The following is a 19,466-nucleotide window of genomic DNA, read 5'->3' as shown; positions in this document are numbered from 1 at the left end:
ACGTAATAGCTAAAACAGCGGATGATTTTGATGAGGCTGGGAAACTAGCAGATGAGTACGTGCTAAATCTCAAACATGACGTGGAGAGACGTTCAAAGGGCTTTGACGGCAGAGGGAGGACCAAAGGTTATTTAATCCCACCTGAATCTGCTACCTTGCCGGTAACTCATGATTCAGGGGAATTACTCCCAGAAAGTAAAGTTTTGCTCTCACTTTGGCAAGGCTGGGCAACAAGTGAAGGATTGTTGGGCTCGAGAGAAGGAATCTAGAGACTTTACCAAAACTAGACCGGTAAGTCTCTTCTCAACTTTAGGTCCACTTACTAAAGTAGGTGAGGCTGTCCCTGCTCCTAGGAAGTGATGGGTTACGAGAGTGTTAATCAATTCATAGTTAAGGATCCGTTCTATGGGAACTACAATGCGTTCTTGTCTAAGGTCTATGTTAGTAGATGTGTTGTACTACGAAAAGTGACCGTATTACGGGATTCTGGTGCGCTGCAGTCCCTACTGTTGGATGCCTTGGTGCCGCGAGAAGAGTTTGGAGACCGAATCTTGCTAGATGGACTGCCGGGTCCCAAGGAAGCTTCACTAGTCAATGTGAGGGTGGAAACAGATCTTTTCACTGGCCATGCTCTCATAGGGGTTGTCAATAGATTGCCTGTCTCAGGTGTGGACTTTGTGTTAGGCAATGACCTAGAGGGTGGGATGATGAACCCAGTGCCGGCGTTGCCTACGCTCCCGTTGGAGTCCCCGGAGGCAGTGCAGGTTCAGGAAGAGGTACCAGGCCTAATCCCCGTGTGCGCAGTTACCCGGTCCATGGCCGCTAAGAAAGCAAGTTGCAAGCCCCAGGAGACAGAGCGTGAGGCGGGAAAACTACAGTCACTGCCCAAGAGTGAGCCGAGTGAGGTGGGACTCTCTGATACCTTCTTTGCTGAGTTAGACGCTGACCCCGCGTCGACGGATGAGGCTAATAATTTTTCTCGGCAAAATCTCATGAAATTGCAAAGAGCCGAACCCAAGTTTAAGAAATTTTTTCAGTCGCCTGCAGCATCGGCTGACGGTTATTACCTTCGTGATGGGTTGTTAATGAGGAGGTGGTGTCCAGTGTCATATAATGGGGAAGACGAGAAGTGGCAGACATTTAACCAGGTTTTAGTGCCGCGTCCTTAAAGAAGGAAGATTTTGAAGCTGGAGCATGACTCAAATTTTGCCGGTCATTTACGGGGAAGGAAGACCCTGGACCGAGTGTGGCGGAATGTATACTGGCCTGGTGTCTGCCGGGATGTCGCTCAGTACGTAAAGACGTGTCATACATGTCAAGTGATGGGATTACCTAATCAGAAGCTTATGGCTGCCACCTTAGATCCTATTCCCCATTTGAAGCTCCGTTTGACTGAATCATAGTTGACATTGTGTGCCCATGGCCAGGAACCTCCTCTGGCCACTGTTACATTTTAAGTATTATTGATATGGCAACGAGATACCCCAAAGCAAATCCGTTCAGAAGCATGAATGCCAAGACTGTTGTCCGGGAGCTGCTTAGCTTCTTCACAAAATTTGGACTTCCCAAAGGGGTGCAATCTGATCGGGGATCCAATGTTATTTCCAGGACTTTTCAACAAACCCTGAGGGAGCTGGGTATCGTTAAGATTACCTCCACTGGTTACCACCCTCAGAGCCAGGGAGCAATTGAACGTTATCATTCCACCCTGAATTCCATGATAAAGAATTATTGTGCTGACAACACTAAGGACTGGGATAAGGGAATCCCATTTCTTCTCTTCGCCACGAGAGAAGTGCCCCCTTTGAGCTGATGTTTCCCCACGAGGTCCGAGGACCTCTGAAGTTACTGAAACACGTGTGGCTCAACTCGAGTGAGAGTGTCGTCCTGTTGGACTCCGTTAGCGAGTTCAATGAGAAACTACGAAGGTGTTGGGAAACCGCTCGGCAGAATTTAACAGGAACCCAAGCGCGAATGAAGAAATGGTATGACAAACGATCTCGTTTGAGAAGGTTTGAGGCGGGAGACAAGGTGTTGCTTCTAATACCGCAACCAGGTCAACCCTTGGCTGCCCAGTTTCAGGGCCCCTACACCATTATCCGGAGTGTAGGAGACGCAAATTACCTTGTCTCTACCCCCGATAGGCGCAGAGGTCGGAGATTATGCCACGTCAACATGCTTGAGCCATATTTCCGTCGTGATCCTTCCCCTTTGGAACCGAAGGTGCCAGTCTGCATCATCCAATATCCAGCGGTAGCTGTGTGTGATGAAGTCGACGACGTAGCTGCGAGTGCCTCGGAGGCCTGGGGACCGTAGGAAGGCGCGAACGGGAAGTGGGAGACAAAAATTTCGCATCTGTCGGAAGAGCATCGTCTGCAGATGTCCGCCTTGTTGTCAAAACACCCGGAGGTTTTCCGAAACACACCTGAACAGACCTCGCTCACAACACTTGATGTGGACGTGGAAGCAGCCCGAACGGTTAAACTTGCTCCGTACCTGGTGAGCCCACAACGAGCGGCCATTCTTCGCACTGAGGTCAATTATATGCTTGAGCACGACCTGATTGAGCCATGTCAGTCAGAGTGGAGCTCCCCTGTTATTCTCGTATCCAAGTCCGATGGGACCTATCGGTTCTGTATTGACTACCGCCGGGTTAATGAGGTGACAAGAACTGACAGTTACCCCCTGCCGCGAGTGGAAGACAATATAGATCGCGTCTGGAATGCTCGCTTCCTGTCAAAACTAGACCTCAGAAAAGGGTACTGGCATATTAGACTGACGGAGAGAGCACAAGATGTCAGCACCTTTGTAGTGCTAGGACAAACTTATAAGTGTTAAGTGATGCCTTTTGGCATGAAGAATGCCCCTGCTACATTTCAGCGACTTATGGACATCCTCATCAGAGACCTGCCTGGTTGTGTCGTCTACTTGGATGATATTGTGATATACAGTCAGAGTTAGGACGAACATCTACAGAGACTTGATAACGTTCTGACGGACTTGAATAAGGCTAACCTTATTATCGATTGGAACAAATGCGAGTTAGTGAAGGCCAAGGTGCAATATTTGGGTTATGTGATCGGTCAAAGTGAGCTAGCCCCACCGACTTCAAAGGTCCAGTCTTTATCCGAGATAAGCGCCGCCCGATCTCGAAGAGAACTGAGAGGTTTTATGGGTATGGTTGGGTACTATAGGATGTTTATTGTAAATTTTGCAACAGTCGCAAACCCTCTGACAGATTTATTGAAGAAAGATGCTAGATATGTTTGGAATGGACAGTGTGGGATAGCCTTTCAACAATTAAAATCCATACTATGTAATAGTCCTATCTTGTCGCAACCTGATTTTCATCAACCATTCAAGTTAGCTGTTGATGCCAGCAATGTGGGAGCCGGTGCTGTCCTCTTGCAGAAGGAGGAGAACCATGTTGAGCACCCTGTAAGTTACTTTAGTAAGAAATTCAATCAAGCCCAATGGAATCATTCCACCATTGAGAAGGAACTTTTGTCTTTAATTTTAACTTGCATGTTTATTTGTGTCCTTCAGGCAATGTCATTAGGGTGTATACTGATCACCACCCATTGAAATATGTTAATAAGTTCCGAGATAAGAATCAAAGGTTAACTAGGTGGGCCTTGTTCCTTCAAGAGTAAAATCTGTCCTATAAATCCAAGAATTTCGTTTGCCGTTTTTATGTTTCTTTGAAATGCTTTCTCAATTTAGTTCACCAGAGAATATTACACTTAGGTCCTTTTCCTCATTCACGTTTTGTAGCGAAACAAATCATAAATGTAGCTTGCTTTGTCAGTTATACTACCAACATGTAAATCTTTACACTGATCACCACTACGACTCATCCGCCACCTAGTTCAACAGTTTTTGTATGTCAGTTTGATTCAACAGACGTGCAATTTCTGCTGTAGATTTATATTTCATCTTAGTATCGTCCGCTAATTTCGATATCGTACAATGCAGCCCATTATCAATAACATTAATGTATACAAGAAGGAGAACCAGTCCCAAGATTTAACCCTGTGGCACATCAATTGCTACGTCTAACCATTCAGAGGTTTGACCGTTAATCACCACTCTTTGTCACGGTCAGTCAACCAGTTTCCTAATTATCGAAGTACAATCCCATCTTTATCATATGACTCAACTTTTGTTTGTCACCTTCACTGTGAAACTTTATCAATTTTTTTCGGAAAATCTAGTTAGATGACATCAAGTTTATTACTTCCATCATACATCCTGATTTTACATCAAGAGATCAGACAGATTTGTTAGAAATGATCGATTTCGTCTAGAAATCTTATCATGAAAGATTGTTTCCATGAGTTAACAACTACACACGTCGAAATAATTGCATGATAATTTTTGGGCAGTTATTACCTTTTTGAATAAGTGTGTTGCACGGGCAGATTTCTATTCCCTTGGAATGTTTTCGGCAGCAAGTTATTGCAAGGAGTAATCAAGGGTTTAACCATCTCAATTTTCACTTCTTTCACTGCCCTCAGATAAAACTTATCTGGCCACGCCGTTTTGTTTACTCTCGTTCCATTAAGTGATGATAGTATATCGTTATCCTTTAATCAATTTGTTGCAAAATATTTTCCCCTCCCAGCAATGAAACTGGATTGGGACGTGAGTGGTGTCTTCAATTGTAAATACAGATGCAAAAGAAATACACATTAACTGTCGTCTTTCCATAACTAAATGGTTCTCATGAGTATCTGTGTATCAACGTAAGATTAGCTTCAGCAAAACGTCTAAAAATTCATTCCGTAAGTTCTCTTGTTCCATTGGAACTACGTCGTTTATACGTTCATTTGTTCTGTCCAATGCGTGCAGTGCACAACTACTTATGGATCTCTCTTCATTGTTGATATGCATTTACATGAACTACCTTTTAAAACTTGTTTCTTTATGTGTCGTTTTCACTTCTGGATTATTAGGTTTCTGAAAACCTGCTCAAGGTAATGTCTCTTTGACCTCTTTGTTGTTGTTACGTCTCATGGCTTTCAGACTTTCTGATCACTGAGTCGTTGTCGGATTGACTTGCAGAATACATTCTGCTTTCGAAAGTTTATATGCATCAGTAATTTACTGTAGACTACGCACTGCTAATTTACTGATGACTTGTGGAGTACATTCAGCTACCTACAGGCTGTAGACATCAGTGCATCACTGTACAGACCACACCGACACTCTGCTAAACTTGATGTTTACATCTCTATCCAGATGTTAATTTGGCCTCTTGAGGGCGACGGTACAACCCTTGAGCATATGATACGACCCGTGCGCATGACGGTACATCCCATGATGACATGGCCTTTGTTTTGACCCTTAATGATCAGGGCAAAGGTCAGGCCGTCATATCCAAAGATTGCACCGTCTTGTTCAAGGATGGCACTCGTGTTCAAGGATCCACCGTCACGTCACACAAGGTTAACTTTCACATTCACTTGACGTCCTTCACTGGCGCACCTCAGACCAAGACCACACTCGATATGTAGTCTCAAGGATCATGTGATGTTTCCCTCTAGCGTTTCCTGTTATCGCAAGCGACAGCAGCGGGCATGAAGAGCCACAGGGTGAAGGCCACGAATGGCATGGCTGCCAACGCCCACAGGCTGACGGCGTAGCTCCCACTCTTGTCGCGGATGAAACCTGGAGAACGAAAGCATCATGTTAGTTCCGCAGTCTCCAGGTAATGCAGCTCTCTAACCCCCTCGAACACAAGAGTACAAATCTTGGGACTGACTGTCTAACACTTAGATATCAGGAAACAGACGAAGGAATGGCCCAACCCACCAACATACACATGTATATACATACACGTCCACACACGCATGTATGCATACCTATACATTTCAACGTATACACATATATACACACAAACAGACATATGCATATATACACATGTACATAACTCATACTTGTCGCCTTTACTCATTCCCGTCGCCACCCAGCCACACATGAAATGACAACCACCTCCCCCGCACGCGCGCGAGGTAGCGCTAGGAAATGACGACAAAGGCCACATTCGTTCACACTCAGTCTCTAGGTGTCATGTATAATGCACTGAAACCACAGCTCCCTTTCCACATCCAGGCCCCACAAAACTTTCCATGGTTTACTCCAGACGCTTTACATGCCCTGGTTCAATCCAGTGACAGCACGTCGACCCCGGTATACCACATCGTTCCAATTCACTCCATTTTTCCACCTCTAATTTGGTCTCCCACTTCTAGTTCCCTCCACCTCTAACACATATATCTTCTTTGTCAATCTTTCCTCACTCATTTTCTCCATGTGACCAAACCATTTCAATACACCCACTTCTGCTCTCTTAACCACACTCTTTTTATTATCACATATATCTCTTACTCTTTCATTACTTACTCGATCAAACCACCTCACACCACATATTGTCCTCAAACATCTCATTTCCGACACATCCACCACCCTCCGCACAATCCTATCTATAGCCCAAACCTCGCAACCAAATAACATTGTTCTAACCACTATTCCTTAAAATATGCCCATTTTTGCTTTCCGAGGTAATGTTCCTAGGTAATGTTTTCAACGCTTCTAGACTTTCGCCCCCTCCCCCACCCTGTGACTCACTTCCGCTTCCATGGTTCCATCCGCTGCCAAATCCACTCCCAGGTATCTAAAACACTGCGCTTCGTCCAGTTTTTCTCCATTCAAACTTACCTCCCAATGGATTGTCCCTCAACCCTACTGTACCTAATAAACTTGCTCTTGTTCACATTTACCCTCAGCTTTCTTCTTTCACACACTTTACCAAACTCAGTCACCAGCTTCTGCAGTTTCTCATCCGAATCAGCCATCAGCGCTGTATCATCAGCGAACAACAACTGACTCACTTTCCAAGCCCTCTCATACACAACAGACTTCATACTTGCCCCTCTTTCCAAAACTCTTGCATTACCTCCCTAACTAACCCATCCATAAACAAATTTAACAACCACTGAGACATCACGCACCCCTGCCGCAAACCGAAATTCACTGAGAACCAATCCCTTTCCTCTCTTCCGACTCGTACACATGCATTACATCCTCGATAAAAACTTCTTACTGCTTACAGCAACTTGCCTCCCACACCATATACTCTTAATATCTTCTACAGAGCATCTCTATCAACTCTATCATATGCCTTCTCCAGATCCATAAATGCTACATACAAATTCATTTGTTTTTCTAAGTATTTCTCATATACATTCTTCAAAGCAAACACCTGATCCACACACCTCTACCACTTCTGAAACCGCACTGCTCTTCCCCAATCTGATAATCTGTACATGCCTTCACCTTCTCAATCAATACCCTTCCATACAATTTCCCAGGAATACTCAACAAACTTATACCTCTGTAATTTGAGAACTCACTTTTATCCCGTTTGCCTTTGTACAGTGGCTCTATGCATGCATTCCACCAATCCTCAGGCACTTTTCCATGAGCCATACATACAATGAATATCCTCACCAACCAGTCAACAACACAGTCACCCCCTTTTTTCATAAATTCCACTGCAATACTATCCAAACCCGCCGCCTTGCCGGCTTTTATCTTCCGCAAATCTTTTACTACCTTTTCTCTGTTCACCAAATCATTCTCCCTAACCCTCTCACTTTGCACACCACCTCGACCAAAACACCCTATATCTGCCACTCTATCATCTAATACATTCAACAAACCTTCAAAATACTCACTCCATCTCCTCACATCACCACTACTTGTAACAACTCTCAGTTAGCCCCCTTCACCGATGTTCCCATTTGTTCCCTTGTCTTACGCACTGTTTTTTACCTCCCTTCAAAACATCTTTTAATTCTCCCTAAAGTTTAATGATTCTCTCTCACTCCAACTCTCATTTGCCCTCTTTTTCAACTCTTGCACCATTCTCTTGACCTCCTGTCTCTTTCTTTTTTACATCTCCCAATCATTTGCATTATTTCCCTGCAAAACTCGTCCAAATGCCTCTCTCTTCTCTTTCACTAATAATCTTAATGCTTCATCCCACCACTCACTACCCTTTCTAATCTGCCCGCCTCCCATGCTTCTCATGCCACAAGCATCTTTTATGCAAGCCATCACTGCTTCCCTAAATACATCCCATTCCTCCCCCACTCCCTTTATGTCCTTTGCTCTCACTTTTTTCCATTCTACACTCAGTCTCTCCTGGTACTTCCTCACACAAGTCTCCTTCCCAAGCTCACTTACTCTCACCACTCTCTCTCCCCCAACATTCTCTCTTTTTTTTTCTGAAACCTCTACAAATCTTTACCTTCGCCTCCACAAGATAATGATCAGACATCCCTCCAGTTGCACCTCTCAGCACATTAACATCCAAAAGTCTCTCTTTCACACGCCTATCAATTAACATGGAATCCAGTAACGCTCTCTGGCCATCTCTCCTACTTATATACGTATACTTCTATATATCTCTCTTGTTAAATCAGGTATTCCTAATCACCAATTCTTTTTCAGCACATGCATCTACAAGCTCTTCACCATTTCCATATACATCACTAAACACCCCATGTACACCAATTATTCCCTTAACTGCTACATTACTGACCTTTGCATACAAATCACCCATCACTATAACTCGCTGTCATTCATTAAAACTGGTAACACTCTCACTCAGCTGCTCCCAAAATACTTGCCTCTCGTGATGGTTCTTGTCATACCCAGGTGCATAGGCACCAATAATCACTCATCTCTCTCCATTCATTTTCAGGTTTACCCACATCAATCTAGAGTTTACTTTCTTACACTCTCACATATTCCCACAACTCGTGTTTCAGGAGTAGTGCTACTCCTTCCTTTGCTCTTGTCCTCTCACCAACCCCTGACTTTACTGCCAAAACAGTCTCTAACCACTTCGTTTAACTCAGAACCAAAACATCTAGGTTCCTTTCCTCAAACATACCACATATCTCTCCTTTTTTCTCATCTTGGTTACATCCACGCACCTTTAGACACCCTAATCTGAGCCTTCGAGGACGATGAGCACTCCCCGCGTGACTCCTTCTTCTGTTTCCCTTTTTAGAAAGTTAAGATACAAGGAGGGGAGGGCGTGTAGCCCCCCGCTCCCGTCCCCTTTAGTCGCCTTTTACGACACGCGGGGAATATTATATCATACTTGATCGCCAGTTCCCGCGACAGCGAGATAGCGCCAGGAAACGGACGGAAAGTGGCCCTTCCACACATACACACACACACACATACACACAAACATATATATATATATATATATATATATATATATATATATATATATATATATATATATATATATATATATATATATATATATATATATATATATATATATATATATATATATATATATATATATATATGAAACTATATATACATATACAAATGAACATATATATATACATACACATGCACTGACATATACATATATATACACATGTACATATCATATTCATACTTGCTTGCCTTCCTCCATTCTTCGCGCTTCCCCATCCCACTAGAAACAGCATCGCCATCCACTGCTTCACAAGGCAGCGCCTGGAAAACAGGTCGCCATTCCCTGCGTCAGGAGGTAGCGCCAGGAAAGTTGAATGTTTTTCACGATATAGTGGCATTTTTGGGGTGCTTTGATCAGGTTGGTATATGAAGTTAGAGTCATGGGGAGTGGTTGGTAAAGGAAGAATAGGAAGTGAAGCTTTCCGTAAGATGAAATGTGGCAAGTGGATGGTATTGGAGAAAAATTTCTTAAGAAAGTGAGTGACTGTTGCTGACTGGTTAGTTAGGATTTTCAGCGCATGTATAGATCATGGTAAGGTGCCTGAGGACTGGTGGAATGTATATACAGTGTTAATGTATATGCAAGGGGGACAAAAGTGAGTGTCGGACCTACAGAGGCATAAGTTTGGTGCGTTTACGTGATAGGTTATATGGGAAACTATTGTTTCAAAGAGTGAAGGCATATAAAGATCATTAGACTGGGGAGAAACAATTTGGTTTCAGAAGTGATAGGTGTTTTCTTTACAGAGTACGTGTGAAATATACTTAGAAAAATTGAAGGACTTCTATGTGTCATTTTTGGATCTGTAGAAAGCACATGATAGGGTTGACAGAGATGCTTTTGGAAGGTTTAACACTCTATGGTGTGGAATACATGAGACTTTTTTTGGCAAGGATGTAAGGTGTGTGTACGAGTAGGAAGAGAGGAAAGTGAGTGCTTTCAAGTGAAGGCTGGTCTGTGGCGAGAGCGTATGATGCCACCCTGGCTTTTGAATTTATTCATGAATGGGATGGTGAGGAAAGTAGATGAAAGACTCTTGGTAAGAGGGGCGACTAACCAGTCTGCAGGAATGAGGGGGCCTAGGAAGTGAGTCAGTTGTTGTTTGATGATGATACAGAAGAAGAGAAGTTGCTCCATTAACGGTTACTGCAATGGGTGGACTTAAAAGGAAGAAACGAAAAAACTAAAAATAGGAAGTTTAGAAAGGAGAGACTTATGCCTCACTCTGTTGGGTTGATTAGATGTTAAGAGCCTCGGTAAATTTTCCACCAGAATCTCTGAGTGAGGAAGACCAGAGGTTACTAATATAGGAGAGAAGACCACAAGTAGATCTCGTTCTGTGAAAGTCGTATTGATGATCAGAAAAAAGAAATGGGATTGTTGATGTTTGAGAGTATAAGAATCATGGAAAAATTTAAAAGAATTTGGAGATGGTGGAAGTGAAAGAAATGGGGAGATGGTTCGTAGGGATGAGCTGTATTTACCTACCTATCGCAGGTCCAATGATCAGAAAACCACATCCCTGCATGAGGGAAGAAACTCCAAACATGGCTGCCAAGTTCTCTATGCCCAGGTACTGTATCATGACTAAGGTGTAGAAGGTGGTGGCAGCACCAATACTGTGGCCGGAGGCCGCTAATGCCACAGTTATCCACATGAGGTCCGTCACGAAGGAAAACACTGAGGGAAGAAAACATAATACAATTTGCTTTATGTATGAACTGATCATCTGAGCATCATTACATGGTTAATATGATGCTGGGTCATCAAGAGTTTAAGAGGATGACAGAGTTTAAGAGTTTTAGAGGATGACAGCGTGCACTGTATAGTACGAGTTTGTGTGTGTTAGATCATGTCAACATTCACTGTATAAGACATGCAGTGCGCATGTGCTAGATCATGATGATATGAACTGGATAACACAAGTAGTGCGTGGTGTGTTACTTCATGGCATCATGCACTGTAGAACACACAAGGTGTGTGTATTAGATAATGGCAGGATCCATTATATAACACAAGTAGTACGTGAGTTAGATAATCTTCAGTGTGAACTGTGTAATTACAAGATGTACGTGTGTCAGATTATGGCAGGATGCACTTTGTAACGTACGTTGTGTGAGTGTGTTTGATCATGGGAACGTGAACTGTATAATATGAATTGTGTTGAGTTAGATCATGGCAAGATGTGATGTATAACAAATATAGAGTGCGTATCTACACCAGGGCTGCGTGTACTGTATAACAAGAATATTATGAATGGTAGATCATAGCAGCTGGCACGATATAACAGTTGTTGTTGTGTCTTACATCATAGCAGTGTGCAGTGTATAAAACAAGTAGTGTATTTATTCAACTTATCAGTAATTTTCCACTTGTAATTACGTGTTTGTTTTGTACTGGAGGCCATTGTGCAACTTCTGTTTGCTGTTTGCATATACCATGTGTTCAGGCTTTTTATCCCATTCATCCATCACTCTTATACAAGGAAAGTGCTCTTTTAAATCTCTCTTAATTTCATGTTATGTCCTCTGGTTGTTCTATTCTTACAACTCTCGTTGAACTGTTCAGTGTCTATGTCATCAGTCTATTTCAAAAACAAAAGTAGTGCTCAGGTCACCTTTCATCCTTCTGTCTTCTAAGACGTACAAATGTAAAACCTTTGGCCTTGCCCTGTAACTTAGCTGCTTTAATTCTGGTATTATTTTGTTGATTTTTTTTGGACCTTCTCTATTGACTACCTTGTGTTCCTTAGATCGGTGATCAAACTTGAGAAACATATTCCAGTTTTGGTCTTATGTACCAAAGGATATGAACAGCTTTGTTTAATATATCTTTTTCCATGAATTTGAATGCATTTCTATTTTACCAGCAGATGGAAGGCCTCCTTCACTATCCTACAAAGGAGGAACTTATTCGACACGTCAGGGACGATGTCGACTCCCAGGTCCGTCTCACACACAGCTTGTTTCCTGCTAGATAATAATTACATCGAGATCTTCTCTCACTGTGACCCGGCCTCATTACTTTGAATTCACTCAAGTTGGTCGTCATAAAACATGTGTCAGAGCAACTATGAACTCGGTCCAAGTCCCCTTTTAAGCTGATGCAATTTTCATCTCTCTCCACTTCCCTCATGACCTTTGCATCATCTGCAAACTCATTCAGGCTGGAGGCCTTTCTTTTTTTGAGTCATTTATATATACATCAAAAAGAATAATGATCCCAGAACTAAACCCTATGGTACTCCGCTGGGGGTCTTAACCTATTGTGTGTGTGTGTGTGTGTGTGTGTGTGTGTGTGTGTGTGTAGATAATATGAGAGCAGAATAATGTACAAAGAAGTATGTTTATCATCATCTTCCGTCTTCTGACATGATAAGATAATCTAGTCACAGTATAAAAAGAAACATTATTTTACAAGAAATTGTGAACATAGTGACTGCACCTCTAATATGAGCACAACAAAAGCTGATGTACCTTACCAAGTATCGCGGATCCCATGACGACACAACCAGACATTATACAGAGGCGCTTGTCGAACCTCTTCCAGTCAGATAAAGGAGACAAAATAAGGAGGATCGCCAGGTTACAGATGCCCATCACAGACATGCCCCAAGCGGAGTCTTGTAGGCTGTGGCCTTCTGACTCCATCACGAATGGCACCATCATTGTAAAGTTGTGGTAACTGCTAAAAATGAGCGTGTTGGCTAGAGAAATAATGAATACACGACTTGAACGTAAAATACGCACATCAGATTTAGTTTCGTGCGCCACGCGAACCAAGATCATCCACAATGTCTTGATCACATCCAAACAACCATTACCCTTATACCCTTCCTTGTTGTCAGGAGGAGCAGAGTTAGTGTCTGAAACATTTTCAGACAAGATATTTGAAATCACTGACTCTTGTGAACATTCACTCTCCCGGTGACTTGTATCACGTCGCGTTCGCTTGACTCTCGCTTGATCTGCAACAGCCAGCCAGTCTGGTTCCTCCTTGGTTCCCTCATGTTGAGGGACGACGTCCAGCAGATTCATCGACTTCTGAGGGCCATCACTGCTTCCTTTTTGTGGTATCAAAGGTGCAAGACTTTCTAGAGGCTGGTCTGTCCTCAGACGAGGCTTCATGTGCCACTCAACTGGATGGAAGAAGGAGACTGCCACAAACCCATTCATTAACATAGCACCATGTATGAGAGCTCCACCCTTGTAGCTGTAATTGTCCAGCAGGTGACGAATGAATGGAGGAATGAGGATCTGTCCCAAGCAGGCCCCTGCCATCAAGAAAGTGTTAGCCAAGCCACGTCGTTGATCAAAGTAGAGTGGAAGTATAATGATGGACATCCCAACCACCAGACCCGCACCAAGACCTGCAAGCAAATGAGACGTGACAGTTACCTCTTTATCAGGCCATCTGATGCCGCCTCTAGGCGTAAACCGGAAAAAGTTGATCTATATGTGTACATTAATGTCCATAATGGAAACTAATACCAACACTGGCTTAACACGGATTCTAGCAATTTTCAACGTTGATATTGATCCAGTTTCATATTTTCCAGGTACATATGGTGCAAGAATATGAAACTAAAATGGAAATAGTAATGAATGATTAGGAACTTAAGATCAAAATGAAACATGAACGGTATTGTATTAAAAGCTTAAAGAAGTCCTCAGTCAATGTAAAGTAAGATTCTTATGTATTCTCTGTCTACTTCTTATTACTCGTCAGTGAGATTCATGTCTGAATCAGCTCTCATTTTATCTTGACCTGCTTCACTATTTACAGTCCGTAGTGATGCCATTGGTAGCTGCCATGTGCTGACGTATCATCTCATACATGATCTTCCTCTCCCTTCCCTTCACTTACCTGACCTTCACCTATGCAATTATTAGTTTTCTTTTAACAATCATTTATCATATGTTCTAAATGTATATACTATCGTAATGTAGTTGGATACAAAATGCTTCAGGCAATTTTTTTTTGATACTGTGGTAATATGCTTGCACAACACAGTAAGTCATACTGTCCTTAGAAATTATTGCTAGTTCGCCAAGAATAATGACAAACAGCGTTCATTAGCAAGAGGCCGGAATCCCAGACTATCTCTTGCCAGTCTGAGTATCCCAGGGTTCACTCCCACCTATTGCTCTGCCTCTTCTCCATCAACGTCGGATGTCATTGAAGGTAGGTTTAGTATGATGATTATGTGGCAACAAACTAGCTTAAGTATTCTGTTTATACCAATTCTGGTGATGCCGATCTACTCACCAGAGCATGTATACATATAGTACATGTCCGTCAGTGTATTTAGGAGCTGTGATATCTATCAGTCACCTAAGGAGTATAGTGGTGTCCATAGTACAACCACTCACCTGATAGGAGAGAGTAAGAAAAGAAAAGAAATTCGGCTGATGGTGAGAGGGCGGAGAGGATAACTGAAAATGACGACATGAACACTCCAATGTAGCCAATTCTTCTCCAGCCGAACTCCTTCGCCAGAGGTCGGATGAGTGGCGCTATGATATTTTTAACAAAAATCTGAATATTGAAGACCCAGGCGGTAGTGGCAGAAGACGTGCCTTTCTCCAGAAGGTAGCCAGAAAAAAGGATTCCAAAGATCGGACCGACAGACTGGTACAGCATCTGGAAAAAAAGTGAGCATTTTGTGCGACTTGTCTAAAGTGTTCATTGACATATATTTGTGGGTTCACCAACAAATTTCAGGAATATTGGTTTTCCTCACAGTGTCAGTGAGAGATCACCAAGCATGCATCTACAGACTGATGAACTCGACCGTTGATTTTACCCAACGAAAGCAGGTAAAGGAATGATGATGTCACTTGAAACGACGCACCCTCAGACCTCAGGCAGCGCGCTGTCATTGGTTATGCCACCAACCACATTCATCTCTTATTGGTCAATATCCTCATCCTTGACTTGTGTTTTGATCACACACTTTCCTCGCACTTTAAGAATGTGATACGAGTCACGGAACGATTTGTTACAACAAACCTCAGAACTACACAATTAGTTTCCACCTTTGGTCACCTTATAGTTAATCAACCTGGGCAGAATAAGAGAGTCGTTCGACAGTTTGAAAACATCAATAAGAAACTAATAGATGCTTGATTAGTAGTCATATTCAATGACTATATATATATATATATATATAGTCATATATATATATATATATATATATATATATATATATATATATATATATATATATATATATATATATATATATATATATATATATATATATATATATATATATATATATATATGGTGTTTTGACAAGAAAATAGTGAAATTGAAGAAAAATGTAGCTTAGACATTGAAGCTTATTGATACAGTGGTTAAATTGATGAGAACTGCTATTGACGTTTGTGTAAATAAATTATACATTTCTTTTTTCCATAGCCAGAGGTTGAACCATTATGTGACATTCATTTTTTCATTCATTTCAAGCTAGAAGTTTCAGTTTTCTAAATTGTTTCTTACATTTTTCATATGTATATATGTGTGTGTGTGTGTGTGTGTATATGTGCGTGTGTATGTGTATGTGTGTGTATATGTATATGTATATATATATGTATATTATCCCTGGGGATAGGGGTGAAAGAATACTTCCCACGTATTCCTCGCGTGTCGTAGAAAGCGACTAGATGGGACGGGAGCGGGGGGGCCAGAAATCCTCCCCTCCTTGTATTAACTTTCTAGAATGGGAAACAGAAGAAGGAGTCACGCGGGGAGTGCTCATCCTCCTCGAAGGCTCAGAGTGGGATGCCTAAATGTGTGTGGATGTAACCAAGATGTGAAAAAAGGAGAGATAGGTAGTATGTTTGAGGAAAGGAACCTGGATGTTTTGGCTCTGAGTGAAACGAAGCTCAAGGGTAAAGGAGAAGAGTGGTTTGGGAATGTCTGGGGAGCAAAGTCAGGGGTTAGTGAGAGGACAAGAGCAAGGGAAGGAGTAGCAATACTCCTGAAACAGGAGTTGTGGGAGTATGTGATAGAATGTAAGAAAGTAAATTCTCGATTAATATGGGTAAAACTGAAAGTTGATGGAGAGAGGCGGGTGATTATTGGTACATATGCACCCGGGCATGAGAAGAAAGATCATGAGAGGCAAGTGTTTTGGGAGCAGCTGAATGAGTGTGTTAGTGGTTTTGATGCACGAGACAGGGTTATAGTGATGGGTGATTTGAATGCAAATGTGAGTAATGTGGCAGTTGAGGGAATAATTGGTATACATTAGGTGTTCAGTGTTGTAAATGGAAATGGTGAAGAGCTTGTAGATTTATGTGCTGAAAAAGGACTGATGATTGGGAATACCTGGTTTAAAAAGCGAGATATACATAGGTATACTTATGTAAGTAGGGAGATGGCCAGAGAGCGTTATTGGATTACGTGTTAATTGACAGGCGTGCGAAAGAGAGACTTTTGGATGTTAATGTGCTGAGAGGTGCAACTGGAGGGATGTCTGATCATTATCTTGTGGAGGCTAAGGTGAAGATTTGTATGGGTTTTCAGAAAAGAAGAGTGAATGTTTGGGTGAAGAGGGTGGTGAGAGTAAGTGAGCTTGGAAGGAGACCTGTGTGAGGAAGTACCAGGAGAGACTGAGTACAGAATGGAAAAAGGTGAGAACAATGGAAGTAAGGGGAGTGGGGGAGGAATGGGATGTATTTAGGGAATCAGTGATGGATTGCGCAAAAGATGCTTGTGGCATGAGAAGCGTGGGAGGTGGGTTGATTAGAAAGGGTAGTGAGTGGTGGGATGAAGAAGTAAGAGTATTAGTGAAAGAGAAGAGAGAGGCATTTGGACGATTTTTGCAGGGAAAAAATGCAATTGAGTGGGAGATGTATAACAGAAAGAGACAGGAGGTCAAGAGAAAGGTGCAAGAGGTGAAAAAAGAGGGCAAATGAGAGTTGGGGTGAGAGAGTATCATTAAATTTTAGGGAGAATAAAAAGATGTTCTGGAAGGAGGTAAATAAAGTGCGTAAGACAAGGGAGCAAATGGGAACTTCAGTGAATGGCGCAAATGGGGAGGTGATAACAAGTAGTGGTGATGTGAGAAGGAGATGGAGTGAGTATTTTGAAGGTTTGTTGAATGTGTTTGATGATAGAGTGGCAGATATAGGGTGTTTTGGTCGAGGTGGTGTGCAAAGTGAGAGGGTTAGGGAAAATGATTTGGTAAACAGAGAAGAGGTAGTGAAAGCTTTGCGGAAGATGAAAGCCGGCAAGGCAGCAGGTTTGGATGGTATTGCAGTGGAATTTATTAAAAAAGGGGGTGACTGTATTGTTGACTGGTTGGTAAGGTTATTTAATGTATGTATGACTCATGGTGAGGTGCCTGAGGATTGGCGGAATGCGTGCATAGTGCCATTGTACAAAGGCAAAGGGGATAAGAGTGAGTGCTCAAATTACAGAGGTATAAGTTTGTTGAGTATTCCTGGTAAATTATATGGGAGGGTATTGATTGAGAGGGTGAAGGCATGTACAGAGCATCAGATTGGGGAAGAGCAGTGTGGTTTCAGAAGTGGTAGAGGATGTGTGGATCAGGTGTTTGCTTTGAAGAATGTATGTGAGAAATACTTAGAAAAGCAAATGGATTTGTATGTAGCATTTATGGATCTGGAGAAGGCATATGATAGAGTTGATAGAGATGCTCTGTGGAAGGTTTTAAGAATATATGGTGTGGGAGGCAACTTGTTAGAAGCAGTGAAACGTTTTTATCGAGGATGTAAGGCATGTGTACGTGTAGGAAGAGAGGAAAGTGATTGGTTCTCAGTGAATGTAGGTTTGCTGCAGGGGTGTGTGATGTCTCCATGGTTGTTTAATTTGTTTATGGATGGGGTTGTTAGGGAGGTGAATGCAAGAGTTTTGGAAAGAGGGGCAAGTTTGCAGTCTGTTGTGGATGAGAGAGCTTGGGAAGTGAGTCAGTTGTTGTTCGCTGATGATACAGCGCTGGTGGCTGATTCATGTAAGAAACTGCAGAAGCTGGTGACTGAGTTTGGTAAAGTCTGTGAAAGAAGAAAGCTAAGAGTAAATGTGAAAAAGAGCAAGGTTATTAGGTACAGTAGGGTTGAGGGTCAAGTCAATTGGGAGGTAAGTTTGAATGGAGAAAAACAAGAGGAAGTAAAGTGTTTTAGATATCTGAGAGTGGATCTGGCATCGGATGGAACCATGGAAGCGGAAGTGAATCATAGGGTGGGGGAGGAGGCGAAAATTCTGGGAGCCTTGAAGAATGTTTGGAAGTCGAGAACATTATCTCGGAAAGCAAAAATGGGTATGTTTGAAGGAATAGTGGTTCCAACAATGTTGTATGGTTGCGAGGCGTGGGCTATGGATAGAGTTGTGCGCAGGAGGGTGGATGTGCTGGAAATGAGATGTTTGAGGACAATGTGTGGTGTGAGGTGGTTTGATCGAGTGAGTAACGTAAGGGTAAGAGAGATGTGTGGAAATAAAAAGAGCGTGGTTGAGAGAGCAGAAGAGGGTGTTTTGAAGTGGTTTGGGCACATGGAGAGAATGAGTGAGGAAAGATTGACCAAGAGGATATATGTGTCGGAGGTGGAGGGAACGAGGAGAAGAGGGAGACCAAATTGGAGGTGGAAAGATGGAGTGAAAAAGATTTTGTGTGATCGGGGCCTGGGCATGCAGGAGGGTGAAAGGAGGGCAAGGAATAGAGTGAATTGGAGCGATGTGGTATACCGGGGTTGACGTGCTGTCAGTGGATTGAAGCAGGGCATGTGAAGCGTCTGGGGTAAACCATGGAAAGCTGTGTAGGTATGTATATTTGCGTGTGTGGACGTATGTATATACATGTGTATGGGGGGGGGGGTTGGGCCATTTCTTTCGTCTGTTTCCTTGCGCTACCTCCTTCTCACATCACCACTACTTGTTATCACCTCCCCACTTGCGCCCTTCACCGAAGTTCCCATTTGCTCCCTTGTCTTACGCACTTTATTTGCCTCCTTCCAGAACATCTTTTTATTCTCCCTAAAATTTAATGATATATATATATATATATATATATATATATATATATATATATATATATATATATATATATATATATATATATATATATATATATATATATATATATATATATATATATATTTTTTTTTTTTTTTTTTTTTTTTTTTTTGCTTTG

The 19,466-nt window shown here is 42.3% G+C and overlaps 1 protein-coding gene across 2 annotated transcripts in view; it reads right to left on the bottom strand.

Annotated features, from left to right (window-relative positions):
* Window positions 1-4,214: 4,214 nt before the first annotated feature.
* Window positions 4,215-19,466, bottom strand: part of LOC139748522 (monocarboxylate transporter 9-like) — a 28,726-nt gene continuing 13,474 nt past the window's right edge. The window contains exons 3-6 of one of the 2 annotated variants that reach the window (XM_071661586.1): window positions 14,683-14,953; window positions 12,792-13,679; window positions 10,799-10,990; window positions 4,215-5,670 (exon numbers count right to left, since the gene is read on the bottom strand). In XM_071661586.1, coding sequence (XP_071517687.1) covers window positions 5,543-5,670; window positions 10,799-10,990; window positions 12,792-13,679; window positions 14,683-14,953 — 1,479 coding nt within the window. In that variant the 3' untranslated portion in view covers window positions 4,215-5,542. Of the gene's footprint in view, window positions 5,671-10,798; window positions 10,991-12,786; window positions 13,680-14,682; window positions 14,954-19,466 lie in introns of those variants that run through there. The other variant, XM_071661587.1, reaches the window with a different exon arrangement.

Source organism: Panulirus ornatus, unplaced genomic scaffold, assembly GCF_036320965.1.
Source record: "Panulirus ornatus isolate Po-2019 unplaced genomic scaffold, ASM3632096v1 CTG_5919_pilon, whole genome shotgun sequence".
NCBI lineage: Eukaryota > Metazoa > Arthropoda > Malacostraca > Decapoda > Palinuridae > Panulirus > Panulirus ornatus.
The sequence above is the reverse complement of the archived record's forward strand: the minus strand, read 5'-3'. Positions and strand labels throughout refer to the sequence as shown.